The sequence below is a fragment of the Myotis myotis genome, unplaced genomic scaffold, assembly GCF_014108235.1.
Source record: "Myotis myotis isolate mMyoMyo1 unplaced genomic scaffold, mMyoMyo1.p scaffold_m19_p_3, whole genome shotgun sequence".
In the NCBI taxonomy this organism is placed as follows: Eukaryota; Metazoa; Chordata; class Mammalia; order Chiroptera; family Vespertilionidae; genus Myotis; species Myotis myotis.
In genome coordinates, this window is record NW_023416335.1 from 123,322,889 (window position 1) to 123,341,847 (window position 18,959).

At 38.7% G+C, this 18,959-nt stretch overlaps 1 protein-coding gene across 5 annotated transcripts in view; it reads right to left on the reverse strand.

Moving 5' to 3' along the window:
• Positions 1 to 887: 887 nt before the first annotated feature.
• The window catches only part of CUNH12orf4 (chromosome unknown C12orf4 homolog), a 73,158-nt gene continuing 55,086 nt past the window's right edge, over positions 888 to 18,959 (reverse strand). For 3 of the 5 annotated variants that reach the window (XM_036300161.1, XM_036300163.1, XM_036300160.1), the window contains 3 exons: positions 6,978 to 7,035; positions 6,339 to 6,406; positions 5,167 to 5,741 (listed from right to left, as the gene is read on the reverse strand). In XM_036300161.1, coding sequence (XP_036156054.1) covers positions 5,649 to 5,741; positions 6,339 to 6,406; positions 6,978 to 7,035 — 219 coding nt within the window. In that variant the 3' untranslated portion in view covers positions 5,167 to 5,648. Of the gene's footprint in view, positions 997 to 5,166; positions 5,742 to 6,338; positions 6,407 to 6,977; positions 7,036 to 18,959 lie in introns of those variants that run through there. The other 2 variants (XM_036300162.1, XM_036300164.1) reach the window with 2 other exon arrangements.

Genomic DNA, 18,959 nt, shown 5'->3' on the forward strand with positions numbered 1-18,959 from the left:
CTGCTCATGCTTCCACTTTGACTTCCGCCACACTCCACGTACACCTTTACCATATACACTGGCTGGCACTGTGAGTTATACAATGTGTTCTTTTCCCAGCTCCAGCAGGCTGTAAACTCCTTGAGGACATGGTGTTTTAAGCAACCTAGTGTCCTTATTATCTAGTGAAAGGAAGGAAGGAAAGAAAGAGAAAGGTCAGACAGGAAGGAAGAAGGAAGGGGAGACAGGAAGCAATGAGGGAAAGGAAGGAGAATGGATAGTGGCAAATATTTATAGAATGACGATATGCCAGGTGGTGTGCACTTTATTTAATCCTTCCAACTACTCAGTGAGGTAGATACTATTACTAGTTTTCCTAGCTTACAGATGAGGAAACATGCTTATGAGGGTTAGGTAATACGCCCAATGTGACAGGCCACAGTGAGTAAAGCAGGCTGTCCACACTTGAACCAGGTTTGTCTAACTTTAGGGACTGTGCTCCCCTCTGATGCTATACTGCTGCTCCGAGTAGAGTTTTGAGAACAGATTTGTTCAGGCGTCCTCAAACTACGGCCCGTGGGCCACATGCAAATACAAATATTGTATTTGTTCCCGTTTTGTTTTTTTACTTCAAAATAAGATATGTGCAGTGTGCATAGGAATTTGTTCATAGTTTTTTTTTTAAACTATAGTCCGGCCCTCCAACGGTCTGAGGGACAGTGAACTGGCCCCCTGTTTAAAAAGTTTGAGGACCCCTGGATTTGCTGATAACAAGAAACCAGAATTCATTATAAAGAAAAAGGAGGGAAGGATAGAAAGTAGGAGAATAAAAGAGGGAGAGAGAGACCCACCAATACATTCTCCCCCTGCAGAAGTCAGACCTAACCTGTGTCAGCACGGTTTCTGCTTAATTCTCAAACATCTCCAGGAAGGACCTGTTTGCTTCTCTGGTCATGTGTTCCAGGTTTCATTCTCCATGTGCCAAATGTGTCCAGATAGCTATCTATGCACTCTCACCTGCGAGAGAAGACACACACACAGTTGATTCTTGTGCTGTGAACACTGAATTAGCAAATCCTGAACCATTACTCCCAGGAGAAATATAGGGCTAGGTTCCTGCAAGCCTCTCATCACAGCTCACCAGCCAATCTGTAGAACCTTTTTTATGCGTTGTTTCTGTTTAAAGACACCTTATTTAACAGATTGTTGAGTAGCACCACAACTCATGCCCGGACAAAGCTGAACTAACACGTGTCTTTGCAGTGAGGCACCTCACAGCCTTCTTGCACTTAGGGCACTGGACAGCACTTCAGCACTATGCTTGGGGGCCATTTAAAATAACAAAATCACCAAAACGCACAAAAATGTGAAATATGTGGCAGTAAATAGACTGTGAGAAGGACATCTACTTATGTTCGGAGAGCTGAAGAAGGTCACCTTGCTCCTCTCAGCCGGGAATATGTGTTGAGCGACTCAGTTTTTTCACTGCTCTGCGCATGTCCTCAGATGATGCCAAAGTGCTGTCAAAGGTCTTCCAATTCATTCTGTGGACCAGTTACAACATCCACACAACTAGGATCTGATGAAACTATTGCTTCTGTAGATGACTATGTGCTTTTATAAATGACTTAGTTGAGTAATTTTGTAGTTGCAAATAAATTTTAGCAAGGAGGGGAATTTGCATGTACAGAGTCCATGATTAATGAGGATTGACTATACAGAGAATAAAGTTTGGCAAGCCTTAGATATGGATCTATCACAAAGCCTGATATATCTTGAATTTTAACATATCACGAACCCTGTTTTCCCACAGGGGGGAAAACCAGCAAGAGAGATGTGGAGTGTATTACAATAATTTTAATTTTTTAATATATATTTTATTGATTTTTTTTACAGAGAGGAAGGGAGAGGGATAGAGAGTTAGAAACATCAATGAGAGAGAAACATCGATCAGCTACCTCCTGCACACCCCCTGCTGGGGATGTGCCCGCAACCAAGGTACACGCCCTTGACTGGAATTGAACCTGGGACCCTTCAGTCCGCAGGCCGACGCTCTATCCACTGAGCCAAACCGGTCAGGGCAATAATTTTAATTTTGTATATCGAATAGGACATCACAAGTACCTCTTAGTCCTGCAGGGCACCTCAGAAGGCTATTCATCCATTCCCCTGCTTTTGCTGAGATTGTGTCCTGGCCATTAGAGATGGACAGCATCACAGACCATGGAGAAGCTTGCCAAGTATTCTTTCTTTAATCCAATAGTTCCTAAAGCAGCATCACCTTTGCATAGGTTTCCAGAGGCTGAATCTTGGAAGACACTTGGCAAACACTTGCTGTTTATTGAATGGGATCCCTCAGGATCAACCTGCTACTTATGTTGTCCTTATCTTGGCCCTTCTTTTGTAACGTACTCTCACATAAATATTTCTAAAGTTGGGGTCCCCAGCTTGGGGTTCCTAATGGTCCCTAAAGGTGTCTGAAGTATGTCATTGAGCTGTTTTAAAAGTCTTTCCAGAAAGACTTTTCATTTCATTAGGATGAGACCTCGCAGGTTAAATAAAATGGCAAGGTTTTCTTTGTATAAATTTGCCCAGAACCCTACAGTGATAATTCTATGTGATACTATGTACTGCTGTTAATACCATCGATCACTCAGCTCCATCGACATGTCTTTCACAAAAAACAGACCATTGCTCAAATGATTGTTCAATTGTTTCAGTTCTTTACTAACTTTTCAAACTATTTTCAGGAAAATATGAGGAAGATAATGGAAATGTTCTTTGATGGGTAAAGGATAGAAAAGCATTGATCTAAGTGACTCTAAATAATGGTATTTCATTTAAATAGTTGTATTTTTTTATTATAATGATTTTTTACAGTGCCACAATTTCTTTTGAGCAAAGCAGTCCAATTTCATTTAAATGGGAAAACTAAATAAGAGAAAAGCAATTGTTTTCATCTAGAAACTAAAAATTGCCCTGAGATTCACTCTTTATCTTTGTCCATTCTTCCAGCACAGCTCTGCCGATTCTCAGAGGGCCTCTAGCACAGGCATATTTCTGTAAATTCATCTTTCCTTTGTGGAACATTTTTTTCTTCCTCTGAGAATTAGCCAGGACCCAACTGAAGTGACACAAAAGATAGCTGAGACCTGCCAATTCCCTGGCAAGTTGTTTCTGCTGAAATTCTTTTTCATGCATTTCTTCCATTCTAGTCACAGTGCCATGCTGAGCACACCTGGCACCGCACTTCTTGATCAATGGCAAGGTTACAGCTTTGCTTGGTTTTGTGCTTTGAGAACAGAAATGGGGGGAGGGGGAAAGAGCAGCAGAATGAGACCTGAGGCTCAATGCTCCTGCTTGATTCCCCAAACATATTTTGAAGGCCTTGAGGACCAGATTGTCATTGTTTTCGGAATATTAATTGTTTACACAAATAGAAAAATTCATGCTCGCTGAGAGACTTCACCATTATTTGTGCTAAGGCCCAGGCCCTCTAACCCCATCCCCATTCCCATGCCCAAAAGGCTCCTGTGATCAGCTTCTCTCAACATCCGACCATTTATCACTGCCTCCCTTCATTCTATGTCTGCTCCTCATACCTAGAATGGCCTAGTCTCAGTCTACTAAATTTCCTTCTTCACATCATTCATGAAGTTCCTGAACCACTCTCTTCTAAGCAGCCCTCTAGAACACTCAGAAGGCCATAATCTCATCCTTCCCAGTCCAAATACAGAACTCCAGACTTCCTCATCTACTGCTTCACTAAAACCCCCACTATTTAAATGTGCATAGAAACTTACATTATATAATGTTGCTAACTTAGCGTTTGGTGTGTCTTCATATCAGTGATGTAACATAAGTACTATTCTAATCTTGCCATATGAATGATGAGTACTTAAATTCATCTTCATTCATAGGCCAAATAGAAACTTCAAGTTGCCCTGGAGTGAAAGCTACCACTTTATAATTTAATAAAACAGCCCTGATGAGACAAAGAAAGGGTTGGGCAGCTGCACTCACCAAGTTTCTGCGAATGAACCCTCACTCCCACACCCTGACCCTGGATGCACCCTTTAAGATGTTGGCTATACACTTACAGAAATTCTGTGCAGTCTCAATGCCTTTTTGAATGCCTTTTATTGACTGACCCTCCTATACCCGCCTCCAACCTGACCTGTCACATTATGAACTCGTACAGTCTCTGATACTGCTAAAGCACACCCCTAATTTCTACTTCTACCTTGCTTTGCATTAGAATATGTCTTAATGGTAACAGTAGTGTCTGGAAGACAGTTTCTTGCTCTAAGGGTAGAATACCTACCTACCCTTTTCTTGGTGGGATCACCAGGTTCCTTGAAAAAGGATTGATTTGGAAAGTGTTAGTTTGTAATGGACACAGTCTGGAGTGGATAAACTCCTTAGTGTGGTTACTTGGACAGTCATTTCCTTGAGTATAAAATCAAGACACATTCCATGGTGTGGGGAAGCATTTTGTATGCCAAGAGTTTCTCCAAGTTATTATATGTAGGCATACTAATCGAGTGCTTTTTGTCTCTTGGAAACAAAATATAACATTTTATCATGTCAAAGGTCCTCCATATCATTCCATTGGCCATTTACAACATCCATACAATGTGAATTTGACAAAACGATTGCTTTTGTAAATGCCTTTGGTCAGTGTAGTGAGCGCTCATTGCAAATGTTACAGGTGGGATACGTAAGCGATATGCAGCACTTGAAAAATTATTCTACAAAGAAAAACAATGGAGAAGGAGAGGAAACAGCAGAGACAGAAATGGGGACATCATATCAGCAAAAAACTGCAAGTAGAAGAATGGTTAAAGACGCTGAGAATGCAGACAACAGGATGGAGAAATAAAAATGATCCTCATTGTCTGACTGTCAATATTGATGGGCACTACAATACTACCAGGTGCTGGATTAGAATAACTTTCCACTGGGCTTGCAAATAAGCACACTATTTTCCCAGCTCACGAAATGTTACTAACAGACAAGGGCAAGTCACATAAGGAAGATGAGATAGAGGAAAAGAATCCAGTATCTTTTTCTGACTCTGAACTTATAAAACCTTAGTAAGAGTACATTAAAAACAAGTTTTTGAAATAGAAGAATTTTAAAAAGTATATGTCTCATATATTTGTGTTTCGACAAAAAAGATTTTCATAAGACGTCCAAATGTGTAATGTGTATTTCAGTGCTTTTTAATTTTCACTTGACAAATAAGATAGAGGAAAGATTTTATTTGTATGCTTAATTAAGTCTTGTACCTGATATGATTCATACCTTTGGGAAAAGACAAATGTCTTTATGAAAATGCAGTGAACACTCTCCTACATCAAGTGTCCTTGCACGAGATATAGGAAGTTTAAACCTACTAATATTCACAGATAGGATACAACAATAGGAAAAGACATTTTTTTTTTTCATAGAGACTTTAACAATAAATGTTTACATCAGGGGCTGATCATCAGCCTGCACGGTAGATGAGTCTTTGGAATGTTTAACAGACATCTATCATGATTTGATTGGTGGCTTGGGTCGCAAGTTCTCTTTCTGGGCATCTTTGCTTGACAGAATCCCAGCAGAGCTCAAGTTCCTGGAGAGGTTAACAATCCTCTTCTGCCAGCATGGTGATATGTAAGGGTTTAGTGCTTGGATGTCAGAGTAAGTGTTGATGATACTCGGAAGATCTGGGGAAGCATGTTACTAAGTTGGTAAAACATTTCTTCAGAAATACTCTGTAGGAGGTTAAAAAAAAGTTTGTATTTGTTAAATCATAACTGATTTTTTAAACATTTAAAATATTTTAAATTATGGAACTAGTTCTAGACATAGAGTGCAATATGTAAAAATTATCTTTCACGACTGATTTAACTGCGCAGCTAAGGACTGGAGTGTTTTCCTCGCTCCCTCCTCTGAGAACATATGTTGTTCCTATCAAATAAGGTCGGATTACCAGAAAGACCCTAGATAACACTAGTATAATCAATTTTAAAAGTGCCACTGATTCGCTAAGGGCCACACAGAATACAGAGCCACTCTCTGCTGTTGCCCTTATCTATGAGCTCTTCAAAATCTATATAACACATATGTGGGGAAAAGGGGCAAATAAGTCAAGTTTGGTTTTGGGGTTAAATAAAAAGATCCCCGGAATGGTAGATGCTAACATCATTGACAATAAACTAAGTGCCTTTTTGGCATCCAAACACTTAAAAAAGAGGAAGCTGTTAGCATTTTGTTGTGTTATATTGAGTTTAGGGCAGTGTGCTCACTATACCTGTGAAAAATACTGTAAAAGAGATTAAATTGGGGTGAGATATATTAAGATAACACACCTGTGGTACCAGAAATTGCACTGTCCTAGAAATTCCGCCGTCCCATGAAGCCATTTCCATCATGAAACCTAAAACAGAACAACAGACTTTGCTGAATTATGCGTTCTGCTTCAAGCCTACCTAGCCCTTCATTGAAATATACGAAATTTTCATTGTGGGGCTTCATGTCTTGACTTTTTATGTAGTCATTTACTGCAAGAGAGGCTCAGCCTACAGGGCAGATAAACATCTGCACCCTGAATTCGCCATGCCAGACATGTTTAACGTCGCTTTGTCAACACACTTACTTATGATTTCTCAAGTCCTTTTCAGTCTCCATACAATAAAAGCAAAATAAGTTATCGAAGGCTAAACATATGGCTCTATTTTTTTTAAAGAATAAAAGACAATAAAGAACAAGCTATAATCAGAGCAAAATATAAATAATATCAAAATATCTTGTATTTGAAGAGGGCTGAATATTTGTGTCTAGGAAAGGATAAGTAAGAAAATGTCTGCTATGAAATGTTTGCTTAATAAACCATTTAATTGAGGCACCCGACGATGAGTAACGTTCACAATTGTCCTCCTCGGTTGCTCTATTTTGAGTATTTGGGAGGAAGATATATAGGTCGTTGTTAAATATAAGGTTATGCTCACCTTTGACACACTTAAACACAAGTTCTGCTCTCTTTAAGCACCATGGTATAGTCATTTCCTAGAAACAGAAACAAAACAAATCTTGTTTCTAAAGAACTCTAAAAAATACATACTCAGATCTTAATATATCTATAATGTTGATCATCCAGCTTGTGAACAAAGTCAGGTAACTATTAGTCAATTTTAGCTGGATTTCTCTGTGTGTGTTTTTTAAGGCACATGACTTCTTCCATTTGCTGTACTATACATACATACTATATGTACTATACATATTTATTGCATTAGGAACTAAAACTAATAAAAATCTTGCTGACCGCTCCCTCCTACTCCCCACAGAAAGGGCTAGGATTCTGGGGGAATCTTCAGAACATAATTTAAAAACTGTTGTTTTATTGAACTAGTATATCATAATTTATTTAAACAGCCCCTTATAGCTAGATTTCTATTTTTAAATAACATTGCAGTGAATATATTTATGTATATGTGTGAGTATACATATCTATCTGTATTTTTTTATTTACTGATTGATTTGAGAGAGAAAGGGGGAGACAGAGAGACTTGTTGTTCCACTTATTCATATACTAGAGGCCCAGTGCACGAATCTGTGCATTAGTGGGGTCCCTTGGCCTGGCCTGCAGGATAGGGCTGAAACCGGCTCTCTGACATCCCCTAAGGCAGTGGTTCTCAACCTTCCTAATGCCGCGACCCTTTAATACAGTTCCTCATGTTGTGGTGACCCCCAATTTCATTGTTACAAATTGAACATAATGAAAACATAGTGATTAATCACAAAAACAGTATGTAATTATATATGTGTTTTCCAATGGTCTTAGGTGAATCCTGTGAAAGGGTTGTTCGACCCCCAAAGGGGTCGTGACCCACAGGTTGAGAATCGCTGCCCTAAGGGGTCCTGGACTGCGAGAGGTTGCAGGCCAGGCTGAGGGACCCCACCGGTACACAATTGGGGCAGGGGAGGGACGCAGGAGGTTGGCCAGCCGGGGAGGGACCATGAGAGGCCTCCATGACATGTCTGGCCGTCTCACTCAATCCCAATAGGCCCAACCCTAGCAACAAACTAACCTGCTGGTTGGAGCGTCTGCCCCCTGGTGGTCAGTGCACATCATAGCGAGCGGTTGAGCGGCCTTAGCATATCATTAGCATATTATGCTTTGATTGGTTGAATGGCCGACCAGATGATTAGACACTTAGCATATTGGTTGATTCTTGTATGTGCCCTGACCAGGGATCAAACCCAAAACCTTGGTGTATTGGGACTATGTTCTAATCAACTGAGCTGCCTGGCCAGGGCTTTATATCTTGTTTTTGAGTAATTTCTTGGTATACTTATAAAATTTAGGTCCTTCCCCTAAAAGTTTTTTCAATTTACATTAGCCATTAGCAATGTATGCACCATCCAATTTCATCATATGTTCACTAGCATCTGGACATTTAAATATTACTTAAAATATTATTCGACATTATTACTAATTTAATAGATCCAAAATTGCATTACCCTGAATGTTTTTTAAAAAGAGACTTTATTTTTTGAAAGTTTTAGGTTTACAAAAAAATTATGAAAATGATAGAGAATTTCCCTATAGTTTCACACCCAGTTTCCCCTACTATTAACTCCCACACTCATTACTATTAACTAATATATTAATATATTACTAAGAGTGAGGCCGTTTAGCCACCTATCAAGAATAAAGAGAACAGATTACAGCAAACAATAGCAGGAAAAAGTCTTTAGCAATTCTAATTCACTTTGGGTTTTTGGGACAGAATGTCCCAAAAAATGTAAACACACTTTAACAGTTGATAGCTCAATTTTGAAAATGAAATGTATTTTAATAAACACTGCCTTTATTCATTTTTGGGACACTATAAATACATATATATGAGTTACTACAACTGAATTCTTTTCTACACTGTGAAATAATAGCTTATGAAATTACAGAAATTCTGGTCATGATATTTAAATGAAATAATCAACATATATACACACACAAATAGAAGACCTCATTTTAACAACTGACATGAAAAAAATTAAGAACCTATAACTTCATTTAGGAAATGTTTTCCAAGAAATAAATGCTGTCTCCCTATCATTTCAGGAGCCAGATGAATTGGAAGCCATAGAAAGAAGCAGCTGTAGAATTTGATCTTGCAATTACCCCATGTACCTTTACTGATTATAGCCATAATATTGTCATATTGTCATGATCTCACTAAAGGGTTTCTAGTCGCTGCCAATAAAAATAAAACCCCAAATACATTTTTATTCTTTGTACTGAGTGCATTGTCTGTTTTCTTTGTAAATGCAGTAGAATAAAAAAATCATCCTATAACACCCCCCCCCCCCCCCCCCCCAAAAAAAAAACATACTATTGCTACAATACTATTAACTAAAATCCACAGTTTATGCAGATTTCCTTCGTTTTTACCTAATGACTTTTTCTGTTCCAGGATCACATCCAGGAAAGCATATTGGGTCATTATGTCACCTTAGGTTCCCCTGCCTGTGAGTCTCTCACTTTCCTTGTTTTTGATGAGCTTTGAGGAAAACTGGTCAGATTTTGTAGGATGCCTTATCTTGGAATTTACCTGAGGGTTTTGTGATTATTAGACTTGCGCTATGGATTTTGGTAGGAAGTCTACAGTGCTTAAGTGTCATATTCATGGCATCATACCAAGCGTACATACTGTCAACAACATTTATGACTGTTGCTATTGACCTGGATCACCTGGTACAAGTACTGGTAGTGTTTTTTATGTTTCTCCATTGTAAATTTATCCCTTCCCCCAAACTTTCCACACTGGACTCTTTGGAAAGAAGTCATCCACTGTGTGCAGCACACACTTAAAAGGTGAAGGTGTTTTTGTGCCCCTCCTTAAGGATGGAGTACGTACATAAATTATTTGGACTTCTGCATGGGAGATTTATTTACTCTTCTCCCCTCCCTTCCCTTCCTCTCTCTTCCCCTCCCTTCCCTTCTCCTTCCCTCCCCTTTCCCTTTTCCCTCCCCACCCTCCTTTTTTTTAACCAATTATGTTTAATCAGTAGGGACTCATGAATCTTTACTTTAGATGCTGAGTTGTAATTCAATGATTATTACCAAAACCTTTCTCAATCTTATTCTGATTGACCTTTCTGGCATAATTCCCATTAATGACCACTTCCCTTTTTTCATGAAATTTGCCAACCCTTCTTGGGGGCTGATGTGTCACTCAATTATCCTAGTTCTTGACCAAACTCTCAAGGTCTTTGGACCTCATGCCTACTTACTGCTATGACTCCCTACTTGGTTTCCTGGACTCCAACCCCCCTCCAAAACACTGATTTGGCTAATTTAAGTACATTTGTGATCATATTATATTCCTGTTTAATAACTTATAATTGCCTCCTATTGTCTCATAAATAATATCTAAGACTTTATTTAGTACTCAAGGCTATTTACATTAGGACCAAAACAACAGCAGCTTCTAGACTTTTAAATTTAAAAACGGTTTCACTCATACACATCTGCCCACCTTTGCCTGAATATGATCTGTAATGCTGTCGCCCACCTCCTCGCACTCTGCCGCAAGCCATTTCTTCCACCTAGAATGCCCTTCCTGTTATTTCCATCTGTTGACATCTGATCTTCATTCTCCAATGTCCAGCTTAACTTCCTTCGCCTTCATAAAGTACTTCCCCAGCTATGAATGATGTCGTTTCTTTCTTTCATTTCAACAATCACATTTCACTCTGTCTTTTTTGGAGGGTGTGTGTGTGGAGAAATAGGTAGGGAGATGGGATTTCTGTTTTCTTTACTTAAGTTGTGTGAACCATTTTTTAGTTACCTTTAGTACCTTTATGATATTTCTATAATACTGAGCATATAGATGCTCAGAAACTTAGGTTGAGTGAATCATTATTTATGGAAATCTAAAAAGAAAGTGACTTTCTTTACAGAAAGACTTTGATAGGAAACTACTTTTTGTGTCCAAAATACTTTAAAATTGGTAAGTAAAAGGAGTCTAGTTACTGAGAGGACTAAAATGTCCAGAATCCTCTTTTCCAAAGTTCTGGAAGCTTATGAAAATGACTAGTGAAATTTTCTGATGTTTACATTATATTTACAATACTTCTCCGCTTCAAAATTCACAAAGGGGAACAGTGCTGTATGGGAGTATACACATGCACAATGGCGATTTTTTGTATTTTGACTTGTTCCTCCCTAGTTTAAAAAAATAATCTACAGAGAGAGCAAGATGACTAAGAAATATCTACCTACAGCTAAGAGGAAATACTGAAAGTTCTTAAAACTACAATAATAATGTCTTATGTTTTCATGGAATTTTACAATGTATATAATTTATATTTCATAAGAAACCTTAATTTTTTTAAAAAAAGACACCAAGAAAGGTACAGCGAATCATCCAAGGCCATGGGACAGTCTGAAATGTGCATTTTCATTTTCTTAACAGTATCTTCTGATAAAAAAGGTTTTATATTTTAATTAAGTATGATTTATTAAGTTTTTCTTTTATGGCTTTTGTGTGTGTGTGTGTCCTAACACATCTTTGCTTAACCTGATGTCATCAAGGTTTTCTTTTATGTTTTCCTCTAGAAGTTTTATAGTATTAGCTTTTTTGGTTTAGGTCTATGATTCATTTGAAGTTAATTTGTATGAATGATGTGAGGTAAAATTCAAGCTTATCTTTTCTATATGAATATCCAATTCTTCCAACACTGGTGGTTGAAAACACTACCCTTGCCCTGCTGCTGTTGCTCAGCGGTTGAGTACCTATGAATCAGGAGGTCACAGTTCAATTCCCAGTTGGGCACATGTCAGGTTGCAGGCTCAGTCCTCAGTAGGGGGTGTGCAGGAGGCAGCAGATCAATAACTCTCTCTCATCATTGATGTTTCTCTCTCTCTCTCCTTATCCCTTCCTCTCTGAAATCAATAAAAATATAATTTAAAAAAAAGAGAGAGAGAAAACACTAGCCTTTCTCCCATTGAACTGCCTTGGCAACCTTGCTGGAAATCAAATGATCATATATGCATGGATTTATTTCTGGATTCTCCATTCTATTCCTTTGATCCATAGTCTATTCTTCTGCCAATGTAACACTGTATTGGTTACTATACATTTATAGTTAAGTTTTGAAATCAATTAGTGTAAGATCCCCAACTTTTTTCTTTTTCAAAATTTAGGTTCTATGCATTCATCTAAATTTTAGAATTTTTGTTAATATCTTCCAAATTGCCTTATATGAATTTTTGTCATGATATTAAATATTTTATTTAAAATTAAAAAAAATTCCTGATGCTAGACTCTAGAAGAATTACAACAAGATGTATTTGTAATATCAAATCTCAGTTGCAAAGACCAACACTAATGGCACCAACATATAAATATTATTGAGTTTACACATTGTCAAAAATAGTTTACTGGTAGGCTACTAGATAAAATAGTTGGAAGGTTATTGACTCAAGCAAGCTAACGGTTCTCCATCTATTGAAAAAAAAAAAAAGCTTTAGTAGTTTTGGGGAGATATTTTTTCAAATTGACAAATATAATCTTGGATCCTATTAATATCATCTATAAGGTGAAATAGGATTCAAAAGCTTAAGTTTCTCCAGCCTAAGTGCCCATCAGTAGATGAATGGATTAGAAAACTGTGGTACATCTACATGATGGAATACTATGCTGCTCTAAAAAGGAAGGAACTCTTACCATTTGCAACGTCATGGATGGAACTGGAGAGCATTATGCTAAGTGAAATAAGCCAGTCAATGAAGGAAAAATACCACATGATCTCACTCATTCATGGATAATAGAGACCATTATAAACTTTTAAACAATAATAGATACAGAGGCAGAGCTGCCTCAAACAGATTGTCAAACTGCAGCGGGAAGGCTGGGGAGGGTTGGGGGGCAGGAGGTAGGGGGGTAAGAGATCAACTAAAGGACTTGTATGCATGCATATAAGCATAACCAATGGACATAAGACACTGGGGGATAGGGGAGGCTAGGGGACTGTCTAGGGCGGGGGGATAAAATGGACACATATGTAATACCCTTTGTAATACTTTAAGCAATAAATTAAAAAAAAAAACAAAAAACCCAAAAGCTTAAGTTTCTCATTCAGGGATCTTTAATTTTTAATTGTTTTGTTTTTTGTTTTAAAATTCTTTATTGTTAAAAGTACTTATATGAACTTTGATTAACATTTAAGTCTATATAGATCACTTTAAGGAGAACTGATAAAAGTATTGAGCCTTCCAAACCATGAACACAGACTACCTCTCCATTTATTTCGATCTTTGAAAAATTTCTTTAGGTAAATAAAAGCTCAATTCTGTAGTTGCTAGGTCATTTTTCATAGCATCTTTTTACCTGAAGACATTTTAAGCTTTTTAAAAATTTTTTAAAGACAGTTATCAACTATTTTATGGTTTGTGTCCATTCTGGTGTTTCAAATCTTTGTATATCTGTTTCTATGTTTGGTTGTTTCTGCTGGTTTTCAATTAATCATGATGTTTTATTCCTTAAGGGCCTACTTATCTTTCATTTATGTCAAACATTTTATTGAAGGATCATATATAGGAACAAATATGTATTTGCATCACCTTAAAATGTTACTCTAATATACACCACTTTTTAAAATACCATGAAAGTAACCAGAATCATGGAATTATTACTATTTATACTATTATAAGTAACTAGAGGCCTGGTGCATGAAATTCGTGCACGAGGTGGGGGTGGGGTCCCTCAGCCTGGCCTGCACCCTCTCCAATCTGGGACCCCTCGGGGGATGCTCGACTGCTAGACATCCCTCTCGCAATATGGGACTGCTGGCTCCTAACCACTCGCCTGCCTGCCTGATTGTCCCTAACTGCCTCTGCCTGCCGGCCTGAACTCCCCTAACTGCCTCTGCCTGCTGGCCTGATCATCCCTAATTGCTTCCCTGCCGGCCTGATCGCCCCCTAACTGCTCCCCTTGCTGGTCTGATTGCCCCTAACTGCTCCCCCCTGCTGGCCTGATTGCCCCTAACTGCTCCTCCTGCTGGCCTGATTGTCCCCGAACTGCTACCCCTGCTGACCTGATTGCTCCTAACTGCTCCCCTGCCAGCCTGATCACTCCCTAATTGCTCCCCGCTGCCGGCCCGATCGCCCCTAACCTCCTCTGCCTCAGCCCCCGCCACTGTGGTTTTGTCCGGAAGGATGTCTGGAAGACGTCCAGTCTAATTAGCATATTACTCTTTTATTAGTATAGATCTGTGGTTGGCAAACCACAGCTCTTGAGCCACATGTGGCTCTTTGGCCCCTTGAGTGTGGCTCTTCCACAAAATGCCACGTGCGGGTGTGCACGTACAGTGCGACTGAAACTTCGTGGCCCATGTGCAGAAGTCGGTATTTTGTGGAAGAGCCGGTATTTTGTGGAAGAGCCACAGTCAAGGGGCCAAAGAGCCACATGTGGCTCACAAGCCGCGGTTTGCCGAGCCGTGGTTTGCCGACCACTGGTATAGATGTACTCGTTTTTATATATACCAAAGCATTATCTGACAGTTGTCTTATAATCTACTAGAGGCCCGATGCATGAAATTCATGCAAGGGCCTTGGCCCCGACCCCCGCCCGCCACTGCAGCAGCCGGGGGGCCTCTGCCACCTCTGCCTCGGCCCCTGCCTGCCATGGCTTTGTCTGGAAGGAAGGATGTCCGGAAGGACATCTGGTCTAATTAGCATATTATGCTTTTATTATTATAAATAATATACTGATACTTATGATTAGCCTCTGAATTATTTCAGGCCCAGGTTAAGACTAACCATCACTCTCACATGAGTATAACTAATGTGAATTGTAAGCACAGAGCTTCAGAGCTACTGTTTGCAAATATCATCGCCCCTTTGGTTGACTGCCTTTGTTTTGTTGTCAGTTTCTTTTGCTGTGCAGAAGCTTTTGAGTTTGATATAGTCCCATTCATTTATTTTTGCCATTACTTCCCTATCTTTGGGGTCAAGTTCATAAAATGTTCTCTAAGACCAAAGTCCATAAGTTTGGTTCCTATGTTTTCTTCTATGTAACTTATTGTCTTGGGTCTTATAATTTAGGTCTTTGATCCAGTCTCATATTCCATTTACTTTAACTTAATTCTGCTTAGCAGCATATGAATCAGAAAGGAAATGCTAGACAGTATGCATCCACACATATATAATCCTAGTTGCTTTTAAATCTCCCGTTTGTCTACCCAGAGACTCCATCCCAGACATGTTTGTCATTTTTTTCTCTGTTTAAAACCAGCACCTAAAAAGTATGGCTTTTTATACTTGAAAAAGGTAAACCATAGGCTTTAGAAGTTGTTAAGGTCATGAAAAACGTGACTTATTGGATATCCTCATGGGATGTGGCCTTCCAACCAATGAACACAGTTACATAAGGAGCTTTCTTCTGGAAACTAATCTTAGTATACGTATATTATATAGTAGATGGGATATACAACGTAGTGGGCTAGTAAGAGTATAGAAATTTTTTTATCATGAGCTCTAAATAATGGCAAAAGTGACAACCTTACTGTCACACCCGTGAGAACGCACTATGAAAGAAATACAGTGATGCCCTAGCCCAGTGGTCAGCAAACTGCGGCTTGCGAGCCACATGAGGCTCTTTGGCCCCTTGAGTGTGGCTCTTCCACAAAATACCATGTGTGCGCGTACAGTGTGATTGAAACTTCGTGGCTCATGGGCAGAAGTCGGTATTTTGTGGAAGAGCCACACTCAAGTGGCCAAAGAGCCACATGTGGCTCGTGAGCTGCAGTTTGCCGACCACTGCAGCCGGTTTGGCTCAGTGGATAGAGCATCGGCCTGCGGACTGAAGGGTCCCAGGTTCGATTCCAGTCAAGGGCACATGCTCAGGTTGTGGGCTCGATCCCCAGTAGGGAGTGTGCAGGAGGCAGCTGATCAATGATTCTCTCTCATCATTGATGTTTCTCTCTCTCTCCCTCTCCCTTCCTCTCTGAAATGAAAGAAAGAAAGAAAGAAAGAAAGAAAGAAAGAAAGAAAGAAAGAAAGAAAGAAAGAAGAAAGAAAGAAGAAAGAAAGAAGAAAGAAAGAAAGGAGAAAGAAAGAAAGTCATTGAAAAAGCTGAATGGATCATGTGAAATACTTCAGACTTTGGAACTGAGGCAGAAAATTGGGCCCTATGGCTATCTATGGCTATGCTTTAGATCAGGGGTCCTCAAACTACGGCCCGCGGGCCACATGCAAATATAAATATTGTATTTGTTCCCATTTTGTTTTTTTATTTCAAACTAAGATATGTGCAGTGTGCATAGGAATTTGTTCATAGTTTTCTTTTAAACTATAGTCCGGCCCTCCAATGGTCTGAGGGACAGTGAACTGGCCCCCTGTTTAAAAAGTTTGAGGACTCCTGCTTTAGATGATAAGTGGGCACTGAACACCCAGAATAAATCCTAAACTTGTGAAATTAAAATGTCAATTCTGATTTAACTGCAGACAGTACTGTCTAAAGTTAATGGCCATACCTTGACAACTCAACTTGAATCTTCTGATTAGGGTAAGGCTAACTGTAGAGGTGACTATGATTTAGATGGTATACAGGTCTTCACTGTAGGTCTTGGAAGTTAGATATCAGAATTATTTTATGAGTTTTTGAATAGGAAGGAAATTGCAAAATTATTCTTTACTCCCAAGTATGTGCCACTGAAGTACCTAAAATACTTGTATTAATCTGTTTCACAGTCATTATCAGAAGGTGAGAAATACTCTGGCTTTCTCATTTTTCATATTCAAAAGCAATGGTGGGTTACAACCACTCTGAGGGTGTATTTGACTGTTTCTGCCAAAGTGGAACATATGCACACCCTGAAACCTAACAATTCCATCCCTAAGTATATGCCCAACAGAAATGCCAACATGTATGTATAGAATGTTCATAGAAACATTTCTCACAATAATCAAAACCTGGAAACTACCCAATGTCCCAAAATAGTAAAACAGTAATAGTAAAATTGTAAGCTCTGTGCTTACAATTCACAGAATGGAATGACATATAACAATGAGAATGAAGTCCATAACCACAAGCGATAATATAAATAAATTTCATGAACATAAGATTGGGTGAAAGAAAGAAGCCAGATACAGGAGTATGTACTATATGATTCATTCTGCTTATATGAACTATAAAAACACACCTAACTAATTTCTGCTTTTCAAAGTGAAAATTGTGGTTACCCTTTGGGGGGGATTGTGGTTTACGTGATTGGAAGAGAGCATGAGGTGCTTCTGGGTGCTGGTAATGTTCTGTTCAATGATCTGGGTATTTTTTACATTGCTGTTCAGTTTGTGAAAATTTGAGCTATGTATTTATGATATATGTATTTTCTATATGTGCATTATACTGTAACAAAAAGTTAAAAACAACCTCTTCACCAACCACAATAATTACAACTAAAATCCCTAAGTCCCAGATTATTCAACAAATTAATAGTAAAAATAAAAGAAAGGCAGGGCCCTAGCCTGTTTGCTCAGTGGATAGAGCATCGCCCTGCGGACTGAAGGGTCCCAGGTTTGATTCTGGTCAAGGGTACATGCCCAGGTTGTGGGCTCAATCTCCAGTAGGGGGAGTGCAGGAGGTGGTTGATAATTGATTTTCTCTCATCATTGATGTTTCTATCTGTCCCTTCTGAAATCAATTTAGAAAAAAAGAAAAAAAGAAAGTCACAAATATAGGATTCTTGACTTGCAGGTTCATAACACATGTATCAGGTTAGACTAACTCCAGTAAGAGAGTATCTTCAGATCACAAAGACCTACACAGATAAATTAGTAATATCAGTATATTTTTCTTCTTACTGACAGACTATTGTTTCCTTTGTTAAAAACAACAAACTACAATTAATTTCTACAGCTCTTTTTATTTACCGTAGTCTATAGTCTGTTCTAGACAGTATCATCCCGCACACACTAAAATGTGGTAACTGAGTGTCTAGCAAATTCTGTTAGAGGAAGAAAACAACGCCTAAAAATGCAGGAAACCTAAGACAAATATCACCGCTATATCCTGTGTAGTGTGGTCTGAATTTATAGAATAAACTTCTTGACCTGAATGAATGTTTAAATGCAACAAATGGTAAGATCATGGCCCAATATACTTTTGTGAATTAAAATGGACACTTTGGAAACAAACTTAATGTTCTGCAGCTGGCTGTCCCGATTTAAAACATGTAACTTTTGTAACTTTGTGGGAGAGGGAATGCTGGTAGTATCCGATGTCTGAAGTAAATCCGAACTTAGTGACTTTTGGAAACACTGCTTTGAGGTTATTTCCCACCTACATGTGACCATTTTTATAAACTGGTTAACCAGGAGCGCAGCTGCAGGAATGTTTGAATGTTTTCTTGTGGCTGGAATTCATTACGAACTTTCTTTGTTATTCCCCAAAAGCTCTTTTATATATGGACTAATTAGTGATGATATCCTAACAATGGCTAAAAATTCCTGATGGAACTGAGACTTTATAAAGCTACAGTGGGGGAAAAACATGTTGATGTCAATCTCCCCTGATACCATATTAGGTATGACAGGCTACAGAAGTGAATGGAATGAGAGGTTAGGAAATATGAGGCAACTTTCAGGATGGAACTAGAATTCTCTTAATCAAAATAATAATGTGTCTGGTGAAAATACAAATGAACTATAAGTGGAAAAGCACTGAAAATCATCTTGCCCTATATGGCAATGATTTGTGTGTGTGTTTACATAGGGTATTGCATTTAAAAATGAGGCCTCTTATAATCAGTCTAAGTGGAGGCTCAGCCACTCTAAAAAGCAAAACATAAAACCTTTTACACACTTTACCATATAGCATTACCACACATCTTTTATTTTGGTAAATAACTTTTAATAATCAATGATCAAACTTCCTTCCTGACATTCACAATCTGCACTTACCAATCAGCCATTTTACTTAAAA